General features: G+C 39.1%; 1 protein-coding gene across 2 annotated transcripts in view; it reads right to left on the bottom strand.

Moving 5' to 3' along the window:
- Nucleotides 1–22,293, bottom strand: part of LOC111140940 (proline rich coiled-coil 1) — a 39,675-nt gene extending 17,382 nt beyond the window's left edge. The window contains exons 1-7 of one of the 2 annotated variants that reach the window (XM_022493209.1): nt 22,242–22,293; nt 18,037–18,159; nt 16,998–17,387; nt 14,894–15,054; nt 11,752–11,854; nt 7,651–7,814; nt 826–929 (exon numbers count right to left, since the gene is read on the bottom strand). In XM_022493209.1, the coding sequence (XP_022348917.1) occupies nt 826–929; nt 7,651–7,814; nt 11,752–11,854; nt 14,894–15,054; nt 16,998–17,387; nt 18,037–18,139 (1,025 nt within the window). In that variant the 5' untranslated portion in view covers nt 18,140–18,159; nt 22,242–22,293. Of the gene's footprint in view, nt 1–825; nt 930–7,650; nt 7,815–11,751; nt 11,855–14,893; nt 15,055–16,997; nt 17,388–18,036; nt 18,160–21,606; nt 21,738–22,241 lie in introns of those variants that run through there. The other variant, XM_022493208.1, reaches the window with a different exon arrangement.
- Nucleotides 22,294–23,386: the final 1,093 nt, after the last annotated feature.

Genomic DNA, 23,386 nt, shown 5'->3' on the forward strand with positions numbered 1-23,386 from the left:
ATGAAAAGATGCTCAACATCACTCTTCATTAGGGAGATGCAAATCAAAACCAAAATGAGACATCACCTTAACACCTGTTAGGATGGCTACTACCAAAAAGTAAAAAAAATAAATAAAAGTGTTGGAAAAGATATGGAGAAAAAGAAAGTTCTTGATAAGAATGTAAACTGGTGCAGCCACTATGGAAAACAATCTGGAAGTTCCTCAAAAGATTAAATGAGCTATATGATCCAGCAATTCCACTTCTGGGTATTTATTGGAGGGAAATGAGAACACTACCTTGTAGATATATATGCACCCCCTACCCAGGTTCACTGCAGCATTACTGACAATAACCAAGACATGGAAACAACCTAAGTGCCTGTCAATGAAAGAATGAATCAAGAAAATGTGGTGTGATCATAAACACAGACACAAAGACATGCGCACACACCCACACACATTATTCAGCCATGGAAATAGAAGGAAATCTTGCCATTTCCAACAGTATGCATGGACCTTCAGGGCATTATACTAAGGGAAATAAGTCAGAGAAAATAAATACCATATAATCCCACTTTTACATGGAATAAAAAAAAGAAACTCACAAAGACAGACTGATGGTTGGCAGGGTGATGGCGGAGGCGACTAAAATGAGTGAAGCAGGTTAGAAGATAGAAATTTTCAGTTATTAAGTAAGTCATGAGGATCAAATGTACAGCACAGTGACGACACTTAATACTACTGTATTGTGTATCTGAAAATTGCTAAAAGAGTAGATCCTGAGAGTTCTCACTACAAGAAAGCAAATTTGTTACTATGTTATTAAAAAAAAAAGCCTCTTACTTGTCAGGTAGCAATTCTGCAATGAAGTTTTCTACTGACACAGCAGTCTGTTTTTCATGGATCACTCCAGCTCGACGCAAGCTGTCTATCCGTTCCTGGGCACCCTGAATGACAACCATGGAGGTTAGAGACCATTTCTAATCATTCAGTATCAAATATCCTAATTTATGGTTATACAGTAGTACACAAATACATTTACACATGAACACCTATACACTCACTGTAAATATTCAAAAAATATGGAAGTATAAAGAATAGTAAAAAAACATCCAATCATGTGCCTCTTGGTATTAACAGTTCATACAACACATTCTAAATTATTCCCACGTACACTATTATGTTGGCTGCTACTATGAAATGGATATTTATATTAATGTTTTAATTGGTCATAACTAATATAATGAAACTATGTACTTCTTAATGTTGATCTGCCAAGGGCTACCTTACTGATAAAAATCTTTTTTCAGTCCTAGTAGTTTTTATTTAATTTTCTCTTGAGGTATCTCGGTAGGCAGTCCTATCAAAGTGGATGTTTTTTTCCTCTGGCTTCTTACTTCCTTTAAATATAGCCTTAAGGGGCGCCTGGGTGGCTCAGTGGGTTAAAGCCTCTGCCTGCGGCTCAGGTCATGATCCCAGAGTCCTGGGATCAAGCCCAGCATCAGGCTCTCTGCTTGGCAGGGAGCCTGCTTCCTCCTCTCTCTCTGCCTGCCTCTGCCTACTTGTGCTCTCTCTCTCTGTCAAATAAATAAATAAAATGTTAAAAAAAATAAAATAAAATAAATATAGCCTTAAAAATGCACAAAAATGACTGGTGATTTATTTTTAACTACAAATGTGTATATTGCACTGAAACTTATTTAAGAAAATTATTAATATGCAATAAAACTGAGGGACTAAGAACACTGTACAGATAACTCAAAATCATCGATACATTTCTTATGGTAGAAAACTCCAAGTTTTTTAATAAAATTGTTATTTACTACTTTATCTGAATCACTTCATTAACAGTGTTCATAAGGGAAGTGAAAGTAAGTATTCAAAAAGCAAGACAAAATGTGTTCTATTTTTTTGAATAAAACTACCATGGATAATACATTAACCTACTTTTACTATGGACAGCAGAGGTAAATAGTGAATAAGAAAAAGTGGTCAATCCTTATCAAATGAGAATTTCAAAAGCTAGGACACTTCTAGAGATAACTGAACTTATTTCAGAGACAACAGAAATAAAGAGGAGAAGGTGACCAGTGCGTGAAAATGGATAAACCAATTTAAGACATTAGCTTATAATGATGAAGGATGAAAGAAAGTATGAATTAAGCTATACTACTATCGACTATCTTACTCTTATCTCTCTAGTACCACGCACAGTCTAACCCAACAGAAGGGAAGAAGTAAGTGCCTTCTTAAAATTTTTTTTTTTAATATTTTATTTATTCATTTGACAGATCACAAGTAGGCAGGGAGGCAGGCCCTCCGCAGAGAGCCCGATGCGGGGCTCGATCCCAGGACCCTGGGATCATGACCCGAGCTGAAGGCAGAGGCTTTAACCCACTGAGCCACCCAGGTGCCCCGTTCTTAAAAATTTTTGTATCACTTAAGAATCTGAATGATGTCAATCTAGTAACAGTGAATGAGGCAGCTGTTGAATTTGAAAGAAAATTTAACAGATGTTGCACTGAATAATGTATATTTGCCTAAATCATTTTCCTCCCAAGAGGAAATAAGTAATGGTTAAATTTGGTTATGAGTAAGTTTAAATAAATGTTAATTCAGTAAAAACTATTACAGGATTAGTGGGGTATTTAGGAGATTCATTCCTGGCTCTTTGAAGGTATCTCAGCTAAGCACTGCAACCAAATAGCCCTAGATCTGATGCTTCCAGGAAATTAAGCTTGTTCATTTTCTACTATCCTACAACACAGAACTTTTTATTTCATAAGAAAAATGAAGTGAGGGTTTTATGTGCCTCTTCTCCTCTGATGTTAATTAAGTGTGGCATCTTCTGGAATCACAAATATAGACACTTTAAGATTAGCCCTTAGAAATGTTTGAGAATGAAATTTTAACTTTATTTTCAGAAGTGTAAGGAATCAAGAATTACATAGTTTTCAGGCCACACTCAAGTAATCGTCTCGAACAGAAGAAAGATACAGAAAGGCCCCCAGAGCTTACCCTGTACTCTAAGAGTTTATACTAAGCAATTTTGTTTAATCAAAATCACATGCTGCTTCTAATGTGCATGTAAATGTTATCTACATCTTTGATGAATATAAGTTATAAAACAGTGGTCATAACTATGACAGGATTTTTGATGAAATTAATGGTTGGCACTAAGTTTCAGGGGCTTCCTAATATTAATTATAGCAGATTTATTTCCTTAAAACTTCAGTTTTCCTTCAAAGAGCCAATCACTTCAAATATAATCTGATGGGGAGTAAAAAATTCTGGATTGAAATTTTAATATTCTAGGATTCTACATTATTTTTCTTCTCATTGGCTCCCTCTACTGTTTCTTAAAAGAATAAAGAACTGATAAACTTATAAATGATTTTCCTATGCATGTATCAGTTTTAATGAATTTTGATTTTAAGCTTTTATTAAAAATTACGGAAAAGAAACCCACGTCTGAATTTGAAGGGCAAAACCAATAGCACAAATGAATCTGTCAGACACTAGTGAAACCACAACATAAACTGAAGTATGATCTAGAAGATGAGGTTTTTCTTTCAGAAAAGATCTCAGCCTTTCAAGAACAGCACCTAATGATTTTTAAGTATCTTCTATGTAATAATATTTACTACAAAATATTTAAGACTCTTGTTTTAAAAACTGTGAAACTTTGAATTATACTCCAAATATCACACGGTGATTTATCACCAAAAATTAATGACCTATCAGCTGACAATTCTGTCTGGTCCCCTCTTTATTTTTGATGGGAACAAACAAAAGGAAGCCACATGACTTCCAAAAGGGTTTTACCCAGGCATTATGTCATTTGTATTCCCAACATCAAAAACACTATTTTGAATTGTCCCTTCCTTCAGATGACACTTGGGAGTATTTTATGTTTGGAGGCAATGTATCACGTGAATATTTAGTGGATACAAGGTATGTCTCATTTCCCAAAGGAAGCGAAGTGGGCTTTGTAAGGGGGAGATGGGAAAGGAGAACAAGTTACCTTAATTAATCACAGGTAAGTATTCAGGCAGAAAATTTTTAGGCAAGAGTACATACGGAAGCTGAAGAAGCTGAGTTCCTTAAAACTCTCTGGGTCTCCTTACACCTTGTAAAATCTTTGTGTATCAACAGAGGTACTTCTAGACCAGTCTGAAGATCACTGATTGATTGTGGAGGTTTGATCAAGGTACCACAATGGATGGGCCACTAGAGTGCTATTAAATGAAAAATCTTTATTCTCCTCATGAAAATGATAGGGTGTTAAAGTAAAAGTGAAAGCAAACCTCACAATGAAAGTATTTTGCATACTAGACTGTTTACTTGAGAAAATAAATAATTTTAAAAACATACCCCTGCACTTTTAATTCTGGTGTTTAAGGTTTAATTAATTTATTTGAAGATTTTATTTATTTGAAAGAGAACATGAGTGATAGATCACAAGCAGGGGGGAAGGGTAGAGGGAGAAACAGATCCCCGCTGAGCAGGGAGCCTGATGCGGGGCTCAATTCCAGGACTCTGGGATCATGACCTGAGCCGAAGGCAGCCGCATAACTGACTGAGCCACCCAGGCGCCCCTGATGTTTAGCGTTTGGACATTTTGATAAAACTGCTAGATACTCATTTTAAAGAACATCTAAGAGTTCACATCCGTGATCCAAACCAATATTCCTGCTCTTGAGGACCTTAATTCCTGTGGGAAAACATAAAACACAAATATAAAACTTTATATTTATATTTGTATATTTATATTTATATTTATATTTATAAAATATAAATGACACAGTGTAGGAGAAGGTGCTGAGTACTACAGGAAAGGGAAAAGAGAGGAGAGGAAGGATGATCTTGGTATGTAAGTGTGGAATGTAGTACTCAGCAGGCAGCGAGGACAGACCTCGCCATGCAAGGAAGACTAGAGTGAAGACTTAAAGAAGGTTTTAGAAAGTCAACCAAGTATATATTTGAGGGAAGAATGTCCCAAAGAGAAGAAAGAGCTAGAGAAAAGGCTAAGAGAGGAGCATGCCAGCCAAGTATGAAGAACAGAAGGAAGACAACGTGACTGGCATGAGTGGGCAAGGGGAAGGTCAACTGGAGAAGCAGCCAGAGAGGAAACAAATGCCACATCAGCCAGACTGTGTTGGGGCCAACACAGTTAGGCAAGCCACCCTAAGGAATGTGGGTTTACAATGAGTAAAACATAAAGTGCTGAAACACAAGTGACATGCTCTGACCTATGACTTACAAGGATTACCGGTCTACTCTGTTCAGAATGACCTAGAGGGCCACAAAGTTACCTTATCAGATAACACTAAAATTGGATGGCCTTGTAGTAGGCAATGGCAAGGTTCCAGAGAGACACTGGATGTGAGTGTCTCTCTGGAATGATGTGAGGAGTCAGATGCTGGACACACTGTGAACAAGTGTGGAGGATGAACAAGATTTCCTGAAGAACCACACATGGATAAAGAGAGAAGTTATGGGGATGCCTGGGTGGCTCAATTGGTTAAGCAGCTGCCTTCGGCTCAGGTCATGATCCCAGCGTCCTGGGATCGAGTCCCACATTGGGCTCCTTGCTCGGCGGGGAGCCTGCTTCTCCCTCTGCCTCTGCCTGCCATTCTGTCTGCCTGTGCTCGCTCTCTCTCCCTCTCTCTGACAAATAAATAAAATCTTTAAAAAAAAAAAAAAAAAGAGAAGTTATGGGTGACTCTAAGCTTTCTCACCTGAGAAAATGGAAGGATAGTGCTGCCATTAATGAACAGAGATGGACAAGGCTAAAGGAGCAGGCCTGGAGGAAAGAAAAGCAGATGGATGCTAGCTACAGTTAAGTTTGAGACATTCAGTTTAAGGTGTTGAGAAGACAACTTCTACATGCATCTAGTTTAGCTGAGAGGCCAGTGCTGGAGATAGAAACTTGAAACTGTCCACTCACTGATGGTATTTAAAACCATGAGACACTACGAGCTCACGAGGGAAGGAATGTAAAGACAAGATCATTAGGGGGAACCAAAAGAGGCGGCACAGAGGAGTGAGCAAACAGTGAGGCAGGGGAAAAAAAAGTGTGGCACTTCAGAAGTGAAAGAAACAATAAAGAATAATAACTGTCTCAAAAGCCACTGACAGGCAGAACAAGATGGGGAACACTGCTGATCTGTACAGCATTCTCTGAAGAGTCAGGCTGAGCACCTGACGGGGCCAGGGGTAAGAAAATATGAAGGGAACAACTAGAGATAAAATGCTGGCAATTCTTTGTGGAGGACTGCTGCTGCAAAAAGAAGCAAATAAAAATTAAGATAGTAGATCACGAGAAGAGGGGGTACAAAAAAAATGTTAAAAATTTCTTTTGTTTGCTTTTTAAAGTGGGAGAGATATTTGTATGCTGATGACCTGGTTCAGTGTTCATTTGTTCCTGTGTGTCTATATGCTGGTGGTAAAAATAAATAAATAAGTAATATGGGAGGACAGGATTCTTGGAACTTTAACCTTCACTGGTTTGGGGGGACCAGTTCTGGTTCACTGGGAATTGGCCTGGTTTTATGCAGATGTGGGACAAATTTTTAAATAGTAACAGGCCAGAAGACAAACTCTGTAATACTGAAGTGGTGGTGTCACTATGCGCTTGTATGAAATTTCTCTTTAAAGTAAGTTATCCTGGGGCACCTGGTGGCTCAGTGGGTTAAAGCCTCTGCCTTCGGCTCAGGTCATGATCCCAGGGTCCTGGGATCGAGCCCCGCATCAGACTCTCTCTTCAGCGGGGAGACTGCTTCCTCCTCTCTCTCTGCCCGCCTCTCTGCCTACTTCTGATTTCTGTCAAATTAAAAAAAAAAAAAAAAAAAACTAAAGTAAGTTATCCTATCATCTGTCCCTGTTATGGAGAGTTTATTATGTATAGACTTGATCACAAGATCCTCTTCTCTCACTGTGGAAAAACTAAGGCAGTGCCCTCCTTTTGATATTACTACTGATAGTAAGATTTAATAGGTCTCTATTAAAAGAGATCCTGGCAAACTCTGGTTATATAAAGGTGTGATACATACGTATAAGGTGCTAGCTAGTTGGGTCTTTAAGACAAGGGAATTAAAAGGATGGAGAAGGGAAGAATCAAGGCGAGGAAGCAAGGGAAAGCTTTCTGAAGAATGCTGAGTCCCGTCAGCAAGCACAAGGGAAAAGGCAGACTTAGAGGGTCAATCTAGAACCTGCCTACTGGAACCCCATTACTACTCTGGAAAATTTCAAATATGTTAGAGTTTCCAAAACCATGAAGAAATACGTAAGTATAAATTATTATTAACAGTGATAGTAATATAAAGCTTAGAGAATTCAAGTAATACTGTAATTTCAGTATAAAATGTTTAAGTTCAGTAGGACTTACAGGTTAGCAATTGATTAAGATTTCTTCTGAACTACTCTCTGTGTTCTCTGCATGTGTTTCCTCCCCTCCCCAAGCATCAAACCTGACCCTGAGTTTCTTTAAATTAAAACTCCACCGTATCGTCGTAACACAACAGTTGTCAAAATAAAAACCAAGACGATCAATACCTCAGAATGTAAAAACCCATTAGCTCCATAAAGACCAAAGATTATCATCAGAGTTATGAAAAAATTAACTGCCAGTTTCTTTATGCTGAAGAAAGGTGTTGTATTACTCACTTTTAATCCAGCTGCATAGCCTACCGGCTGTGGGGCAATATTGGACTGTCCAGCTTCCCCTATGACCACAGCTAAGCCAAAGACCTCCTGGAAGGCATCTCGGACGGCAGCAACTTTTACTTCTTTATTTGAGGTCACTACAATATCCAGTTCACCTCCAGATTCTACAAAGATCGGAAGAAAATTTTAATTCCAAAATAATAAAATTCTCTTAAGCAAAAATGCCATATACTAACATTTTAGTATATAATTATTACTAACCTCACAAAATACCGCAAGACACAAGTGATGAACTTTTTTATAGGCTGAGGAAACTAAGACTGATAAGGCCTTGTCCAAGATGACACAGCTACTTACTTAGCCATGATGTCGGGACTCAAACCTGTATCTGCCAAACTCCAAAGTCCTCTTCACTACACAGCTGATCCATCACACACATTTTCATCCCCTCATCTCATAGCATCTTATTACAAGTGTTTAGACCCAAACTACCATCTTTTCCCGACTTAAAAAGGAGCATTTAATACATTATCCGAGGGAGTCTCATCTGCAGGCAGAACACAGTACATACCTCCTAATGGTTCTGAGTATCCCCGTGCCACAGACGGAACAGGTTTTTTGTCCCCCCCTATGGAATACTTTTTCCGAATGCATTAGTACCTCCCCCTTACAACAGCATTTTGTGGTCAAACAAGCTTAGGAGATGCTCTACACGTTTCTTCCTTGGAAATTCATAATGAACATTAACATCAAGATTCTGAGAAAACCAAAAGTCAAAATTCATGACTTTAACCCAGTACTTTCCATACTTAATCTGAATGTGTAAACATCCACTCCTACAAAGTTTTCCACAGATGTCAGTTTGGGAAGGAATGTTCTAACAGCTATGAAAAAAGTTTAATTTTCTACTATGTCACTATTAATTTCACGAGATCTCATTTTCTAATAAGCTTTGGCTGAAACACTGCATTTTAAGGCTGCAAATCAAAATGGTTTTTCTGCTGTTGGTTAACAAAGATACACATCTATTATATACAAACTTCTAATACCATGGGGATGTTGGAATTCCCAGGCCTTCAACTATTGAGCAATCCAGAAATGAATTATGTGACTTGTGAAATATAAGTTACACATTTAGGATACACAACAGAAAATGAAAATGAAGACTGTTATTGATAAGTAATTTGTTGGAGTTGAAAAGAAGTCTGCACTAAACGAGGACTGCCATGAAATACGTGTTTTATCTACAAAACAGTTTAAATGTGGGAGTCAACTTTATCATACATCTTTCTCACTGAAAGAAAAAAATAAACAGTAGATGCCACAAACAGGATATTTAGTTATAAATTAAACATCTATTACTGTCCTAATGTGCAACCATATAAGGAAATGGCAATACCAGCATATATAAAACTTGAAATTTAAAAAGGCTAAGATATGAAATAAAAATCTTAAAAGTTTTACTTTCAATTGTTTTTAAAACCTTTTTACCATTTAGACAGAGTAATTTGAACCAAATACACCTGATTTTTTAAAAAAATCTTAATCTAACATTTTGTGACATACTCAGTTCAAAGACCTAGTTCTAAACACAGCATATTTTGCTACTTAGTGTTAGTGGCTATCACTAGTAAAATAGATTAATCCAGAAAGCTGTTTTTTGTTTACCAGTGCTTTGGTAAACCATTTTGCCCCAGAAATAATGCTGTGCTTCTCCATAATATGTTGTGGAAGAGCTGACAGTATTTTCAAAATACATGGGCTTTTTTATCACACAATCTTTTTTCCTAATAGGATGACCTACAGATCCCATCTTTACTAGAATTTCATAATTTACTAAAACCTAAAAGCACTGAGTCCCATAGGAGAGAAAAGAAGAAATATACCTTTTACTCATTTTTTTCTTCATGTGGGACATGTCTCTTGACCCTAGACGAGTACCATTCCACTAAACTTCAGCTCAAAAGGCTTTTTTGGCCTTTCTGTTAATAAGCAGTGCCACATTTAATGATGATGGGGAAAGTAATTCTAAGAATGTAGGAACCTAAACTGTGTTACAATCCATTTCTAACAGTTCTTGTGTTTTCTTGATACATCTGAAAGTGTTATGAGGTCTAGAATATTTCTCTAAAAATACCTTGGGTTTTAATTCAAGTTTTGTTATATCAGAATGGCCTTGCTTTCACTGCCTGTCAATAAGGTGTCAAGTTTTTCATATTAGTTTTACTGCTTTTTACAGTTAACTGATCAAGATCATATGTTAAGTTATGATATTCACTAACAGGCATTTCATTTTGTACCTTCCCCCAGAACCCTACCCCCGTCATCTTTTGCCTTTTTCTTGATGTCAGGCAGACTACTGGCCTGAGATAAAGCCTTGGGTTTGAATCCTGACTTCATTAGCTCTGTTACGTTGGTGAAGTCACTGAGCTTGTTTCTTCACAGCAAAGTATCAGCCACCTATAGGGCTTGTTCTAAGGAGTAAATAACTGCTTTCACAGTCTAACACACAGTACGTAAAAATAGCAAGGACTCCAAAAATACTAATTCCTTTCTTTCCCTCATTCAAAATATGAGCTTGTGTCGGGTGCCTGGGTGGCTCAATCGGTTAAGCATCTGCCTTCAGCTCAGATCATGAGTCCCAAATCCCAGAATCAAGTCCCACATGGGGTTTCCCACCTACTAGGGATTCTGCTTCTCCCTCTGACCCTCCTCTGTCTCATGCTCTCTCTCACTCTAATAAATAATGTCTTTTTTTTTTTTTAAGATTTTATTTATTTTTTTGACAGAGATCACAAGTAGGCAGAGAGGCAGACAGAGAGAGAGGGGGAAGCAGGCTCCCTGCTGAGCAGAGAGCCCAATGCAGGGCTCGATCCCAGGACCCTGGGATCATGACCTGAGCCGAGGGCAGAGGCTTTAACCCACTGAGCCACCCAGGCACCCCTCTAATAAATAATGTCTTTAAAAAAAAAAAATCTCATGAAGAAAAAAATATATATGATGTATGAATTATGTCAAACTCGATTATTATGAATATAGGAAGTCTTATCTATGGTAGGGTCCAATTTCTAAATCCTCTGGCAGTTACAAGAACAATTCAGCTGACTTGATACTTAAATCAATTTTCTACTTTCAGGGAAGCAAAGTAGCTAAGTGCAGAAACAAACTGAACATGGGCTCAATCTAGCTCCACCAAGCTGTGTGGCTGAGGATAATCATCTCTCTGAACCCAAACTCAGAGAGATCATCTCTTCCTCATCTACAACTTGAGGAAAATACTTACCTTGCAGAGTTCCTAAGTACTGCCTGGCAGAGCAAGCACTTAATAAATGATAATTCTGATAATAAAGGACAAAGATCTTGTTCTTGACATTTACTGGTTTGTAAACTACCAACTGGATCAGGACTGCTGAAAGCTACTGATTTTTTATTGCTATTGAAAATCTCTGTTCTAGTGCACAGCTTTAGCTTCCAAGTTGCTATGTTTAACAGAATGACTAATAATTGCCCACGGATCCTGTTAAAGTGGTTGTTTCTTCACATAGTGGACAGGTACATTCAAAATTAAATGGCAGACAACATGTATGCCTATGTCATGTCTACAGAATTCTTGGGAAGGAGGATTTAAGGGTGGTTAAAATAGCTTCCCCGCCAAACCTATTAATCAGATATTCTTAATAGATTAACTTCCTCTGAAAATATTATTCCCAGGTTAAGCATAATCACATTTAATTAAAACAGATAATTGGACACTTACCAAAATCAAATATAAACAAGTATCACTTCAAATGTCCTTAGTGAATAAAGTAAAATTCATACAAAGCAACACTAACCGTATTTACAATTAAAATATACTACTTACAATTAGTGTACTAATTAGTATACTAATGCATATTGGTCTTACTCCTCCCAAAGTTCATCCTATGGCGTTTTCAAAATTTGTGACTAAGAAAAAGATAAATTAATAATACTAAGACTTACAAGCAACTTACAACATAAGAGGATTTTCACTGGATACAAGACTATGGAATAACAGTGAGAGGCTGACAAAAGCACATACTTTAAAAACACAGGCAGACGCTGCTCTATCTAAGTACATACTGATATACGGAGCCATGCCGGGGTCCAGCGTTGTAATCATGCTTTCTACTGAATGTTTTGTTTTATCAAGCACAGATTTCACCACAGGATTTCCGGCCACACCCTGCACAAGATAAAATAACACATAAACACCCATTCTAAGCAAAGAACACCTGATGGTGAAAGAAAACTCTAATGTTTCTGATACATCACAGACTTGTAATTTGGTAAAATGTAAGAAAAACAAGGCTACGGCAATGTCAAATTGCTGTTAAGTTTTCAAAAGGCTCACTCTCACTTTCTCTTTTTCTCACAGACCCACAGCAGTGTGCAGACCACATTCTGAGGAGCACTGACCGAGGAATTCCATGTACACACACATACGTGTATTCATTTTATGGCTATATATATTCATTTTACACATGTATCCCTATATATGCATCTTATTTCTTTGTGTGTATACATATATATATATATATATTTTTTTTTTTTTTCAGATAGACATCACAAGTAGGCAGAGAGGCAGGCAGAGAGAGAGAGAGGAGGAAGCAAGCTCCCTGCCGAGCAGAGAGCCCGATGCGGGGCTCGATCCCAGGACCCTGGGATCATGACCTGAGCCGAAGGCAGAGGCTTTAATCCACTGAGCCACCCAGGCGCCCCTGTGTGTATATATTTTAATTTCATTTCACATCTTCTTATTTATAACAAAGACTAGGCAAAACCTATCCATCAAGGTCCCAAATAAAAACTATAGTTAGTTGTCTCCATAGACACATACTTCGTTCCCTAAGAAAAAAATAAGAATATCAACATTTCTCATCGTTATTCCCCAAAGTTACCTATTAATATATATTACTCTGCTATCTTCTATTAACGTTTTCTTCTACTTCCCATTTGTTGTGTTTATTCCCAAATTTTCTCTTTTAACTCAGCCCTATTCCTTTGAATTCTTTAAACCACACTATTAAACAGAAGGAACCAGGTCTGAGTATTCCCTTCTTGTGCTCTACGTCTCCCGTGGTAAAAAAAGACTTCAGGGGAGCAGTGGCTCCTGAGATGGCACCTGGCTAACAGGCCATCATTCCACTTCTTCCAACCAATCACTGAACCAAGGTGATTCAGAAAAAAGCTGAATCCGTAATGCTGATATTTAAAACTGTTGACCAATCTTATGCAGAATATTAGAAGAATGATTTATAGGACATGTAGAGTTGAGTTGGGTACAAGTGCTAACAGACACACTGACACATGCTCTTAACCAGGGAAAGTAGTAGTAATCCCTGTATGAAGAAAACCTTGAAAAGGTGCAGAAGGATTAAAAAAAAAAAGGAAGCTTAGAAAAATACCATATTTGTGAAACATAAAATTCAAATGTAGTGAATTAGTTAGCCACCTACCAATTCAAAAATACATTTAATATATAATTAAGATCCAGCCAAACCCTCTCACTATTGGGAGGAATGTGACACAGTAATCCCAAAATTCATTAAGAGAAATTAACAGAAAAGAGTAGTAAAAAAAAAATTCTCAAGTAGAGAGAAACTGGCAAACTTATAAAACCAAATACTGAAAGATCATTATGAATGCAAAGACGTGGAACTGAACTTTCTTTCTTACTCATCAATGCGTACTCCCCATCCTCACCTGAGCAGAAGAGACTTTCACTAAGTATTAGTATAATAATAAACAGAATTAACAGTAACTAAAATAGTAAGGTAATACTGCAGAGACAGGCCAAACAGCAGAACAGAACAGAGTCCAGAAACTGACATTAACACACAACCGCATAACTAAGATAAAGATGACGTATCACAACACTGGAATAGGATGTTGGAGAATTCAAGTAAGTGGATGGAAGAAAATTAAGGCTGACTTCTACTTTACGTAATAAACTTAAGTGTCAGCAACATTAAATTGGTTAGGTATAAAAAAATAAAACCATAAAAGAATTAGAAGAAATCACAGAAAAATATTTACCACATATTGTGGTGGGGAGAAGGTTATTTTTAATAAAAAAATGAAAAGAAAAAGACTGAAAAAAAGACTCCTGAAAATTTAGATGCTTTTGTGTCAAAAAAGGGTAATAAAATTTAAATGTATGATAAAAATAGGAGAAAACTGCAATATATGACAGCATATAATAAAATATTACTACATGAGGCACTCTTACAAATTCATTTAGAAAGGAAAATCATCTCAATTCAAAAAATGGGCAACAAATACGACTAGAGACTTCACAAAAGAAAAATACAAACGACCAAAAAAAAAAAAAAAATCACATGAATAAAATGTTCAAGTTTGGTAATGAAGAAATGTAAATTAAAACGAGGTTATGTTTTTTGTCTATCAAACTAGAAAAAGTTCTATTTTGAATTCATAATCAGTGCTGGCAAGTGAAAAATGCTGGGACAGTCTATTTTGATATAACCCTCCTGGAAAGTCATTTTTGTAAGTAATTTTTTTAAATGTTTACCCTGACATTCGTCAGGAATTAACCTCAAAAAAACAAGATGGGCATAAAGATCTGCATGTAAGAGTGCTCATCATAGTTTTATTTGTAAGAATTACTCTTACAGGGGCACCTGGGTGGCTCAGTGGGTTACAGCTTCTGCCTTCAGCTCAGGTCATGATCTCAGGGTCCTGGGATCCAGCCCCGCATCGCGCTCTCTGCTCAGTGGGGAGCCTCCTCCTCTCTCTCTGCCTGCCTCTCTGCCTATTTGTAATCTCTATCTGTCAAATAAATAAATAAAATCTTAAAAAAAAAAAAAAAGAATTACTATTACAGAATGGTAAACTACATTAGCAAAATACGGGAAATAAATGCCCTATGGCACGCAGGGCAAAAATAGCCATAAAAGAAGAAAAATTTTCTGCAGAATATTTATGACTGGGAAGATGTTCCTGATATAGGCTAGATAAAGACAAACACAAGATACAAAATAGTATCCACACATTACTAACCCATTTTGATTAATCTAAAAAATTACAACTGTAGATATATGCACATAAAAAGACTGAAAACTACAGAAAACTGGTAATAAGAATAAAAAGAATTACTATTTTTTCTTTATACCATTCTACGTTTTCAAAATCGTTCCAATGAACATCTAATAGTTTCGAAATTAATAAGTTCAGTATAACTTTCAAACTCAATACCCGTTACCTTAATAAAACCCCAGAGTCCACCAGCAGATGCTTCATCCTGACCTCTACCAACTCGAGGATCTTCTTGTTCCTCTGGAAACGTAATGGCTGATGTGGTTCCCGGTCCTTGGGCCAGAGATGTCAAACTGGCTTGCTGAGTAATGGGAGTCGGCAAAATACCTAGTAAATGGCAAAAATTTCCAATATATATAATTTATTTCATAAGCGATTTTCTATACAAAGAAGATACACTATAGGAGATGAGTACTCAAAATAGCGTTCATATTTTATAAAGGTTTTGGTGATTCTTGGCGTACATAATGTAAATACATACTCAGGCATTTCAAGACTGAGGTATGCACTCCAAGAATCACCTAAACCTTTATAAAATGCAAACAAAAACAAAATTCTGAAGAAATTTCCTGCCCTTTCTGTAGACTTTTTAACCAAGTGTCCTGAAAATGGACAAAATATGTATCAAAAAGTACTCCCTGTTGGTCCTATTTAGCCCTTGGATGTGGGCAACTGTAATTCTAATCCCTTTATTGCATAAAAATAATTGATGTGAGCACCCAAGACCAACATATAAAAGCATGTAACAATATTTATTTTATATGCCCTACTTTAACTCAAAAAAGAAAATTCATATATTCAAAGACATAGACATAATGCCTATACTATGCAAAAAATTTTATTAGTAAAAATAGATTAGCAAAGTTGGATTAATAAAAATCAGAACGAAATTACTTCTTTTCCTAAAACGAGAAGTAACAGGCAAAGGATGACAAGGACGAAGTTTTAATACTGGTTTCCAACAATCATTCCAGGGAAGCTAGAAAAGTAGGTGTAACCGATTTAGAAAAGAAGATGGCCCATTACCATAAACTTAAGGCATACATGAAGCTTTTATTTGGTTTTAAATTTTTATCTGGCTAAATAAAAATACTCCCTACTCCCTGGACCATCCTTTTAAGTAAAGCTTTTAAAAAAACTCTCAAATATCACCTTGATGTCTCTCTGTAAGTATACAAAATATTAAAACAAGTATTTAAAATTTTATCTGACACTACATACAGTATACATACTCTACATTTTACAACACACAAAATTTATCACTAATAACATTACCTTTATTTTGATAATGTAAATATCAAAATATGAGAACAGAAAACTCCAGAAATCAAAGACATGAGTTAAGAGTAATGAGGCAAAAAAGAAAAAAGTTTAAAAAAAAAGTAATGCAGCAATACTGAAACACTCAAACGGTACTGAAGTGAAATGGTACAAATGCCTTGGAAAACAGTCTAGCAGTTTCTTGAAAGCAAACAATTCCATGCCTAGTTATATACCCAAGAGATGTGAAAATACGTCCTCACAAAAACGTGTACACAAAAGTTCATAAAAGCAGTATGTGTAATACCAAAAAGTAGAAACACCACAGAAGTTCATCAGTGGATGAAATGAATAAACAAAATGTGGAAGGAAAATCCATACTACAGAATACTGACCCATAAAAACAAAGAGTACAGACACATGCTACAACATGGATGAACTTAAAAATACCCTGAGGGGCGCCTGGGTGACTCAGTAGGTTAAATGTCTGCCTTCGGCTCAGGTAACAATCTCAGGGTCCTGGGATGGAGCCGTGCATCAGGCTCCCTGCTAAGCAGTGAGTGTGCTTCTCCCTCTCCCCTTCCCACACTCATGTGCTCGCTCACTTGCTCTCTCAAATAAAACTTCAAAAAAAATACACTAAGTGAAAGAAGTTTGTCTCAAGACTATATATGGTATGATTCCATTTATATGAAAAATCCAAAATAGGTATACTCATGGAGACACAATCTCATGAATGGTTATTTGGGGCTGTGAACATCGGGAGCAAGTAGGGAGTAAGTGCTAATAGGTAGAGGGCTTCTTTTGGGGGTGACTAAAAGGTTCTATAACTGATGACAGTGACGGCTGCACAACTCTGTAAATACTGTGACAACTACTGAATTACATACTTCGACGTAAGGGTAAACTGTATGATACATAAATTATTTGCCAATAAAGCAGTTATTAAAAAATGTATTTAAACATTAACTGTAGCCATTTATTTCAAAGTATCAGTAAGAGAGAATTACCTGTTACCGGAGGTGCAGAGAATGACGGCATCAGGGGTGTCTGGGGAGCTCTTCCTGCATGTCCCCTTGTAATGTCGTAAGTTGCCCCAACGGAAAATCCCGATGTGGGAGGACCAGAAGGGGGTGCAGATAAAAGAGTGCTTTGGGCAGATGATGAAGCCGGGAAGTGGGATAGAGGGGGATTACTGAAGGCAGCAGCAGGTGGTGGAGAGACAGGAGGTGGGATAGAAGTAGTGAGGGCTGGAACAGAAGGGACCGGTGAGGGCGGCACGAAGGGCAAGGGCGCCGAGGGCCTCACCGGGGGGAGGGACGGCTGAGGGGTGGAGTACGCATGTGGCGGCAAGGACTGTATGGAGGACACATTTGGAGAAGAGAAAGAACTGGTTGCAGCTGGAAGATGGGAAGGAAAAAACCCCACAAAAATTAGAAATGCTTTTCATTCACTTAGTTTTCAAAGTATCTCATTACTTTTTTACTGCAAAATTTAAAAATTTAACAGACCATAACCCATTAATTATCTTTAATGTGTCATTTAAAATATACAACACATACAACTAAGTGCAAATGACTTTCAACTCCCCTAACTAAAAGTAGCAGTTACATAAAATTAAGTTACAGTCCTATTCGTAAATAGATCTTTGTGTTTTCATTCATTTTGCTTCCCACCCCCCACCCAAGAAAATAGAGCTGTTTTTCACCCTTGATGCCTTCGGCATAAAAACCTACACAGTGACTCCAAAATTTTGGTCAGGAGGCTGATCATCACAAAGTGACAGACTATGAGACAAAACTAACACATGCTTTTTGGGATACTTTTGTCCTAAGATGACGATTTGTAGTCAGTATGAATATAGAGAACAAAAGTTTACCCAAAGGAAAACAAACTTTTGGGCTTCAATAAAAAAAGGTCACTTCCCTTCATCGTGGGAAAAATCAGAAATGTTTTCGTCTATGTATTTTTCTTATAACCGACTCTGAGAAAAGTTAACAACATCGTTACTACCGTCCAGCCACACCAGATGCTGGCGACGCCGCGTACCTAAAGGCAGCGGGGTGGAAGCTGCGGCGGCTGCAGCCAGGCCTGCAGGGTGTGGTGGAGGAGTCCCCGGTGGGGTTGTCTCTATTCCGCTCTCTTCCATCATTTTTCTTCAATTATGGTTTACTGTAAAAATAGAGAAATGGAACATATATTGCACAGTAATCAAGTGTAGTTCCAAAGAATAATTTTAGAAAAAAAAAAATCATCAAGACACTGAGGTCTATACAATTTATAATGCCACTTATTTCTGCATAAAGGCTCTGTCAAAACTCCTAGAAAAACATTGTCTGTGACAATGTTTAATGTGCACATAACATTTTCATACACATACTTTATAACTGAGAAATAATTTTATATCATTCATAAATTTCAAACAGTAACTCACTAATACAATTTTTTGCCACATGAATCTACGTTAGACTTTTATCTTCATTCTAGTTACTATTACATTTAAAATAAAAATGTTATTTTTTTTCTTCTTCTTTTCCCATAAAACATTATATATGGGCTATTTCTATTAACATGGAAAAAAAAAACTGAAATGTGCTCACTTCCCAGCGCCTCTAGTTCACATTTAAAATCATACATGGTAATGGCTAAGTGATATGTCTCATGTTTTAGAAATGTTAACTTCAGCAAGAATGTTATATGGTAACTAGATAGCAGGGTCCTAAGAGAAAAATGGATTATCAAATATGGGGAAACTTCCTTAAAAATTAAAAACTTTCAAGTCTGTCTCAAGTATAAAATCGAATTATGTGCCTTAATTATGTGCTCTGAGGGTAAGAACACCATCCTATTTGAGGGGAATACGATTTTCAGTTGAGTGAGGAAAGGAAGTCACATATAAACAGCGATCTAAAAGATGCAGAATTTCATTAGGCAACGGAAAAGAAGTAGGGAAGGTTCCAGAAAAAGTAAATATACACCAAGTATACAAGCGTAAAGTAGAGGGAACAAGACATATTCAAGAAAACCCATGTGACAAGGAACAGAAAAAAAGATGAAGACTGGAGACACAGACAAGAACCCAGACCGTGTTGAACCTTATAAACCACATCAAGGAGTTGGGTTTTTTAAGGACACAAAGGCACCGTACAGCATTCAAGCTGGGGATGACATATTTGCCTTCTAAGTTTTTTGAAGAAATTTTAGATTTGCAAAAAGATGCAAAAATAGACCAGAGTTCCTGAGTATCCTAACCCCAGCTTCTCCCACCAAGAGCATCTTACCTAACTGCAGTAGAGTGATCACACCTGGAATTTAACACTGGTGCTGTTACTAGTAACCAGTGATTTTATTTGGATTTTCACCTGTTTTTACATGTGTATGCTTCTGTGTGTGTGTGTCGCTCCATGAAGTTTCATCATACACAAAGACTCTTGTAACCAACACCACAATCACTCTAAAGAAACTCCTTTGTGGTGCTCCTTTGTCAGAGCCTCCCACTAACCACAAGCTGTGGCAAGAGACTGTTCTCTATCATTTTCTCATTTAATGAATGTTACCTAAATAGAACCATACAGCATATGACATTCTGAAACTGGCTTTTTTTTTCAGTCAATATAATGCTCCTGAGACCTATCCAAGTTGTTGGATGTATCACTGGTTGGGGTTTTTTAAAATTTCTGAATGGTATTCCATTTTACTATTGGTCTGGTAAAGGACATTTAGGCTAATTCCAGCTTTTGGCAATTCATATTTGTGTTCTGAAAACATTCCTCCGACCACAGTATGCAGGTTGGGATATAGGGCAGACAGAGTAAATGCAGAGAGACTATTAAGAAGGAGAGAAGTAGTTCATGTAGGAACTGATAACACCCAAGGCAAGTGCCTCTAAAGTGCAGGGAGGGGAGGAGGGACCCAGGGGTCATTGGGCAACATCTGAGACATTTTTGGTTGTCAGAACTAGAGGGACTACTGGTATCTAATAGGTAAAGGCTAGGAATACAACTAAAAATCGCACAGGGCACAGGAAAACCCTCATAAGAATGAATTATCTGGCCCCACATATCACTAGTAGCAAGAGTGAGAAGCTTTGGCCTAGACTAATATGATGACGGGGAGACAGGGAAGAATGAGTAGATTCAAAAACTGGAGATGGGGCATGACTTACACAAATGTATAGATGGCTATGCATTCACTAAGACAGGGAACACGGGAAAAGGTCAAGAGGTTTGAGGTCTTCTTTTTTGGGAAGGGGCATTATGCGCTGTTTAAAATTGGACATACCGAGTTTAAGCTCCTTGAAACGTCCAAATAGAGACACTGATGAAGTCTGTGGTTTAGCAGTAAGTGTAGGTTTCTTCAGTTTACTGAGTCCTAAAGTCATGTTCTGGGATAAGGTTATCTAAGGAGAGAATACCTAGTGAAAAGGAAAAGATGACCCAACCAATCCTTGAAAAAGTGCCTGGCAGATGAGCTTGCGAAGAGTGAAATGACCAAAAAGGAAAAAACCAGGAGACTGTGGTGTCCAAAAACCAAAGAAGTTCCAAGGTGGGAAGGGGCAGCAGTACCAAATGCTGCAGAAATGCCAAAGTACTGTGATATCTGAAAGAATGTCATTGATTTTCCAAACTGAAGATATGAACACAGTGAGAGCAGTTTCCATGGAAAGAGCAGGGCTAGAAGCCAGTTTCAATTGGACTGAGTAGGAGGAGGAGATGTAGAAATACACAACACTTTGAAAGAGTTTGGTTGTGAATGTGGAGGAAATATCTTTGGCATTTAAGTAGAGACCAGGGATCAGGGAGGCAAACATCTTTTCACTCAGTACCTCTACACCAAAGTGAGATAAACTGGAACACAAACAGCCTTCTGGGGACTTGATCCCTCCCTGCCAAAGCCACCTCTTTTCATCTCCCCGTTTTCCTCCTTACAGATGCTACCAAATCCTTACAATGGCCAGTAGAAGTCCTGTTTAAAGATCATCTTGATCCCTAAATTAATGAATGTGTTGGCAAAATAGTCTGCGCAATGAAAACAACCTATAACTTGCAACAAAGGGTCAATTTCTTTCAGTCTTTAAAAGACACACTAAGAAGTGGCTTAATGAGGTTATTAGGTAAATTCGGTATACATAAACATTATGCCTTCTTACTGAAGAAAAACTACTGTGATTACAGTGACGTGTCAGACTTGGTAAAGGTTTTAGTGCATACCTTTTCAACATAAGAAGTGTTATTAATGTGTCAACGTTAAAGAAAGTAATGAAAAATAGCTTAGAAAATTGAGTCCTCAGTCTCTGGCTGACCCTCCTCTTCCAATCTGCATCTATTATGGTTTTTCTGGTACAAAGTGAATGGCTACTTATAAGAATACAATAAAGAAATGGAATAATGCAGCTTTGATCAAAGTAAAAGCCTTAAAAGCAGTTATTACTGGTGCTCTAACAAACAACGAACGCCAAAACAGGATGTGAGAGTTTTGTCTAGGCATTCTCAGCTCTGACCCCAAAATAAACTTCCATAAATGTTAACTGAATGAAAGAATGGCTGTAAAGTAAAAAGACTGGAACGCCAAAAAGTCATGTTCCCAAGCAAGTACATGTTGTCACTCAAAAATACCTACCCTGACAGGCAGAAATGGATATAAATTCTGCCCTTCTAGGATAGGAGCTATCTTGCCAGTTTGCTGGAAGCCGGTCCCAAGAGCGAACAAAGAGTCGAATGCAAAAGCCGGGGGAACCTGGGGAAAATAAACTCCTTCCCACTGCCATCCCCAGTGCGCGGACCCAGGAGTCGGGAGAAGGCGGGAACGGCCGGCATCCTGTGCCTGGAGACTGCGGCCTCCCAGCAGGCCCTGCCACGTCTCCGGGCCGGGCCGGGCCGGGCTAAGGTCAGCCGGCGCCTGCCGCCCGTCCCGTTCGGCCGCCCGCGCGCTGGAAGGCGGAGCCAAACGGTCAGGGGCGCCCGGCTGGGTCCGCGCCCCGGAGCAAAGGACGGGAACCGGACCCAGGACCCCCACCCACAGTGCTAAACGCGCGGCGGGGACTGCTCGCCTGGCCAAGGGTCCCCGTGCCGGGCCGCACTGTACACGCTAGCACAGCCTGCGCTCGGGACTCCACTGCGGGGCTCCGAAGCGACCCTAACCAACCCGCGGCGCGGCCGGCTGGCCCGCCCACCTGGAGGGGTCGGCGCCCGTTGGCGCCCGCATCCCATCCCACCGCCCGCCAGCACCCGCATCGCTGCCAGGCTGACGCTTACCTGGGGGCCCGAGAGAGCGTATGCGTGGCAGTTGGAAAGTGCGGGACAGGACTTCGGGGTGCTAACACTACCGCTCCGAGAAGACCACGAAGATACCGGCAAGAGCTCCCGCTGCGCGTCCCCGCCTCCAAAATGGCCACCGAAGGCGCACGCCCCAGCGGCTGCCACGTCGACCACGCACCGCCCCGCCCCGCCCGCTGGGAGCCTCTTCGTCGCGCCCCGCCCCGCGCCCCGCCCACGGGGAGCCTCGTCTCGCCCCCCTGCCCCGCACCCAGAGAACGCAGGTTAAACTCGGCTGTGTACTTCGGACCTGAGGTGCTGCTGCTGGGGTACCCGGCCCGGCCCCTCTGGGAGCATTTCCAGTAGCACGGTCATGCTTCCCACTCCACAGCCCTACACGCGAGAAGGGCATCCTCGTTACCAGGTGCAGCTCACTTATCCTGTGCGGTGGCCGCCCACGGAGTGGCGATGAGCCAGCCAAAGTCGTCCTGTCCAATCCCCAACTGCATAAAGGAACCCCCTTCACAAACGCGACAGACAGGGGACTTGGCGTATTTACCAAAATTTCCAGAAAACAGCAGTTGCATCCGGAGAAATAAAAAGCGGGTGGGTAAAGGGTAGCAGCTACTGTTACTTTTTTCCCCAACAATATTTAGTACATGTACATTCTTTTTCTTAATTGAAAAAACCAAAGGCAAAGATTATTAACCTTCTTAACCTAATGTGACACACTTAAAGCAGTTCCTGAAACAGTTTGTGCTCAATAATGCACATTAAATAAATAAGTGAACGGTGTGTGATAGAGGGAAATAAGGAATCTGAAACCAGAAGTCTGGGTTTGTAAGGTGCCCAGGTGGCTTCAACACACGTCATGATCCCAGGGTCCTGGACTGGAGCCCTACCTCAGGCTTCCTGCTTACTGTGAAGCCTGCTTCTCCCTCTCACTCTGCCACTCCCCCTGCTTGTCCTCTTGCTCTTTCTCATAAGTAAGTAAGTAAGTAAGTATATAAATAAATAAATAAAATCTTAAAAAAAAAGTCTGGGTTTGGGTCTGATGCTCCCCTAACACCAGTCGTGCAGCTGTGCCCTTGTATAGGTCACTTAGCCTTCTCCGTTCTCCCTAATGCCATCTGTAAGATGAGAAG

This window comes from Enhydra lutris, unplaced genomic scaffold, assembly GCF_002288905.1.
Source record: "Enhydra lutris kenyoni isolate GAN:26980312 unplaced genomic scaffold, ASM228890v2 scaffoldscaffold5, whole genome shotgun sequence".
Classification (NCBI taxonomy): Eukaryota; Metazoa; Chordata; class Mammalia; order Carnivora; family Mustelidae; genus Enhydra; species Enhydra lutris.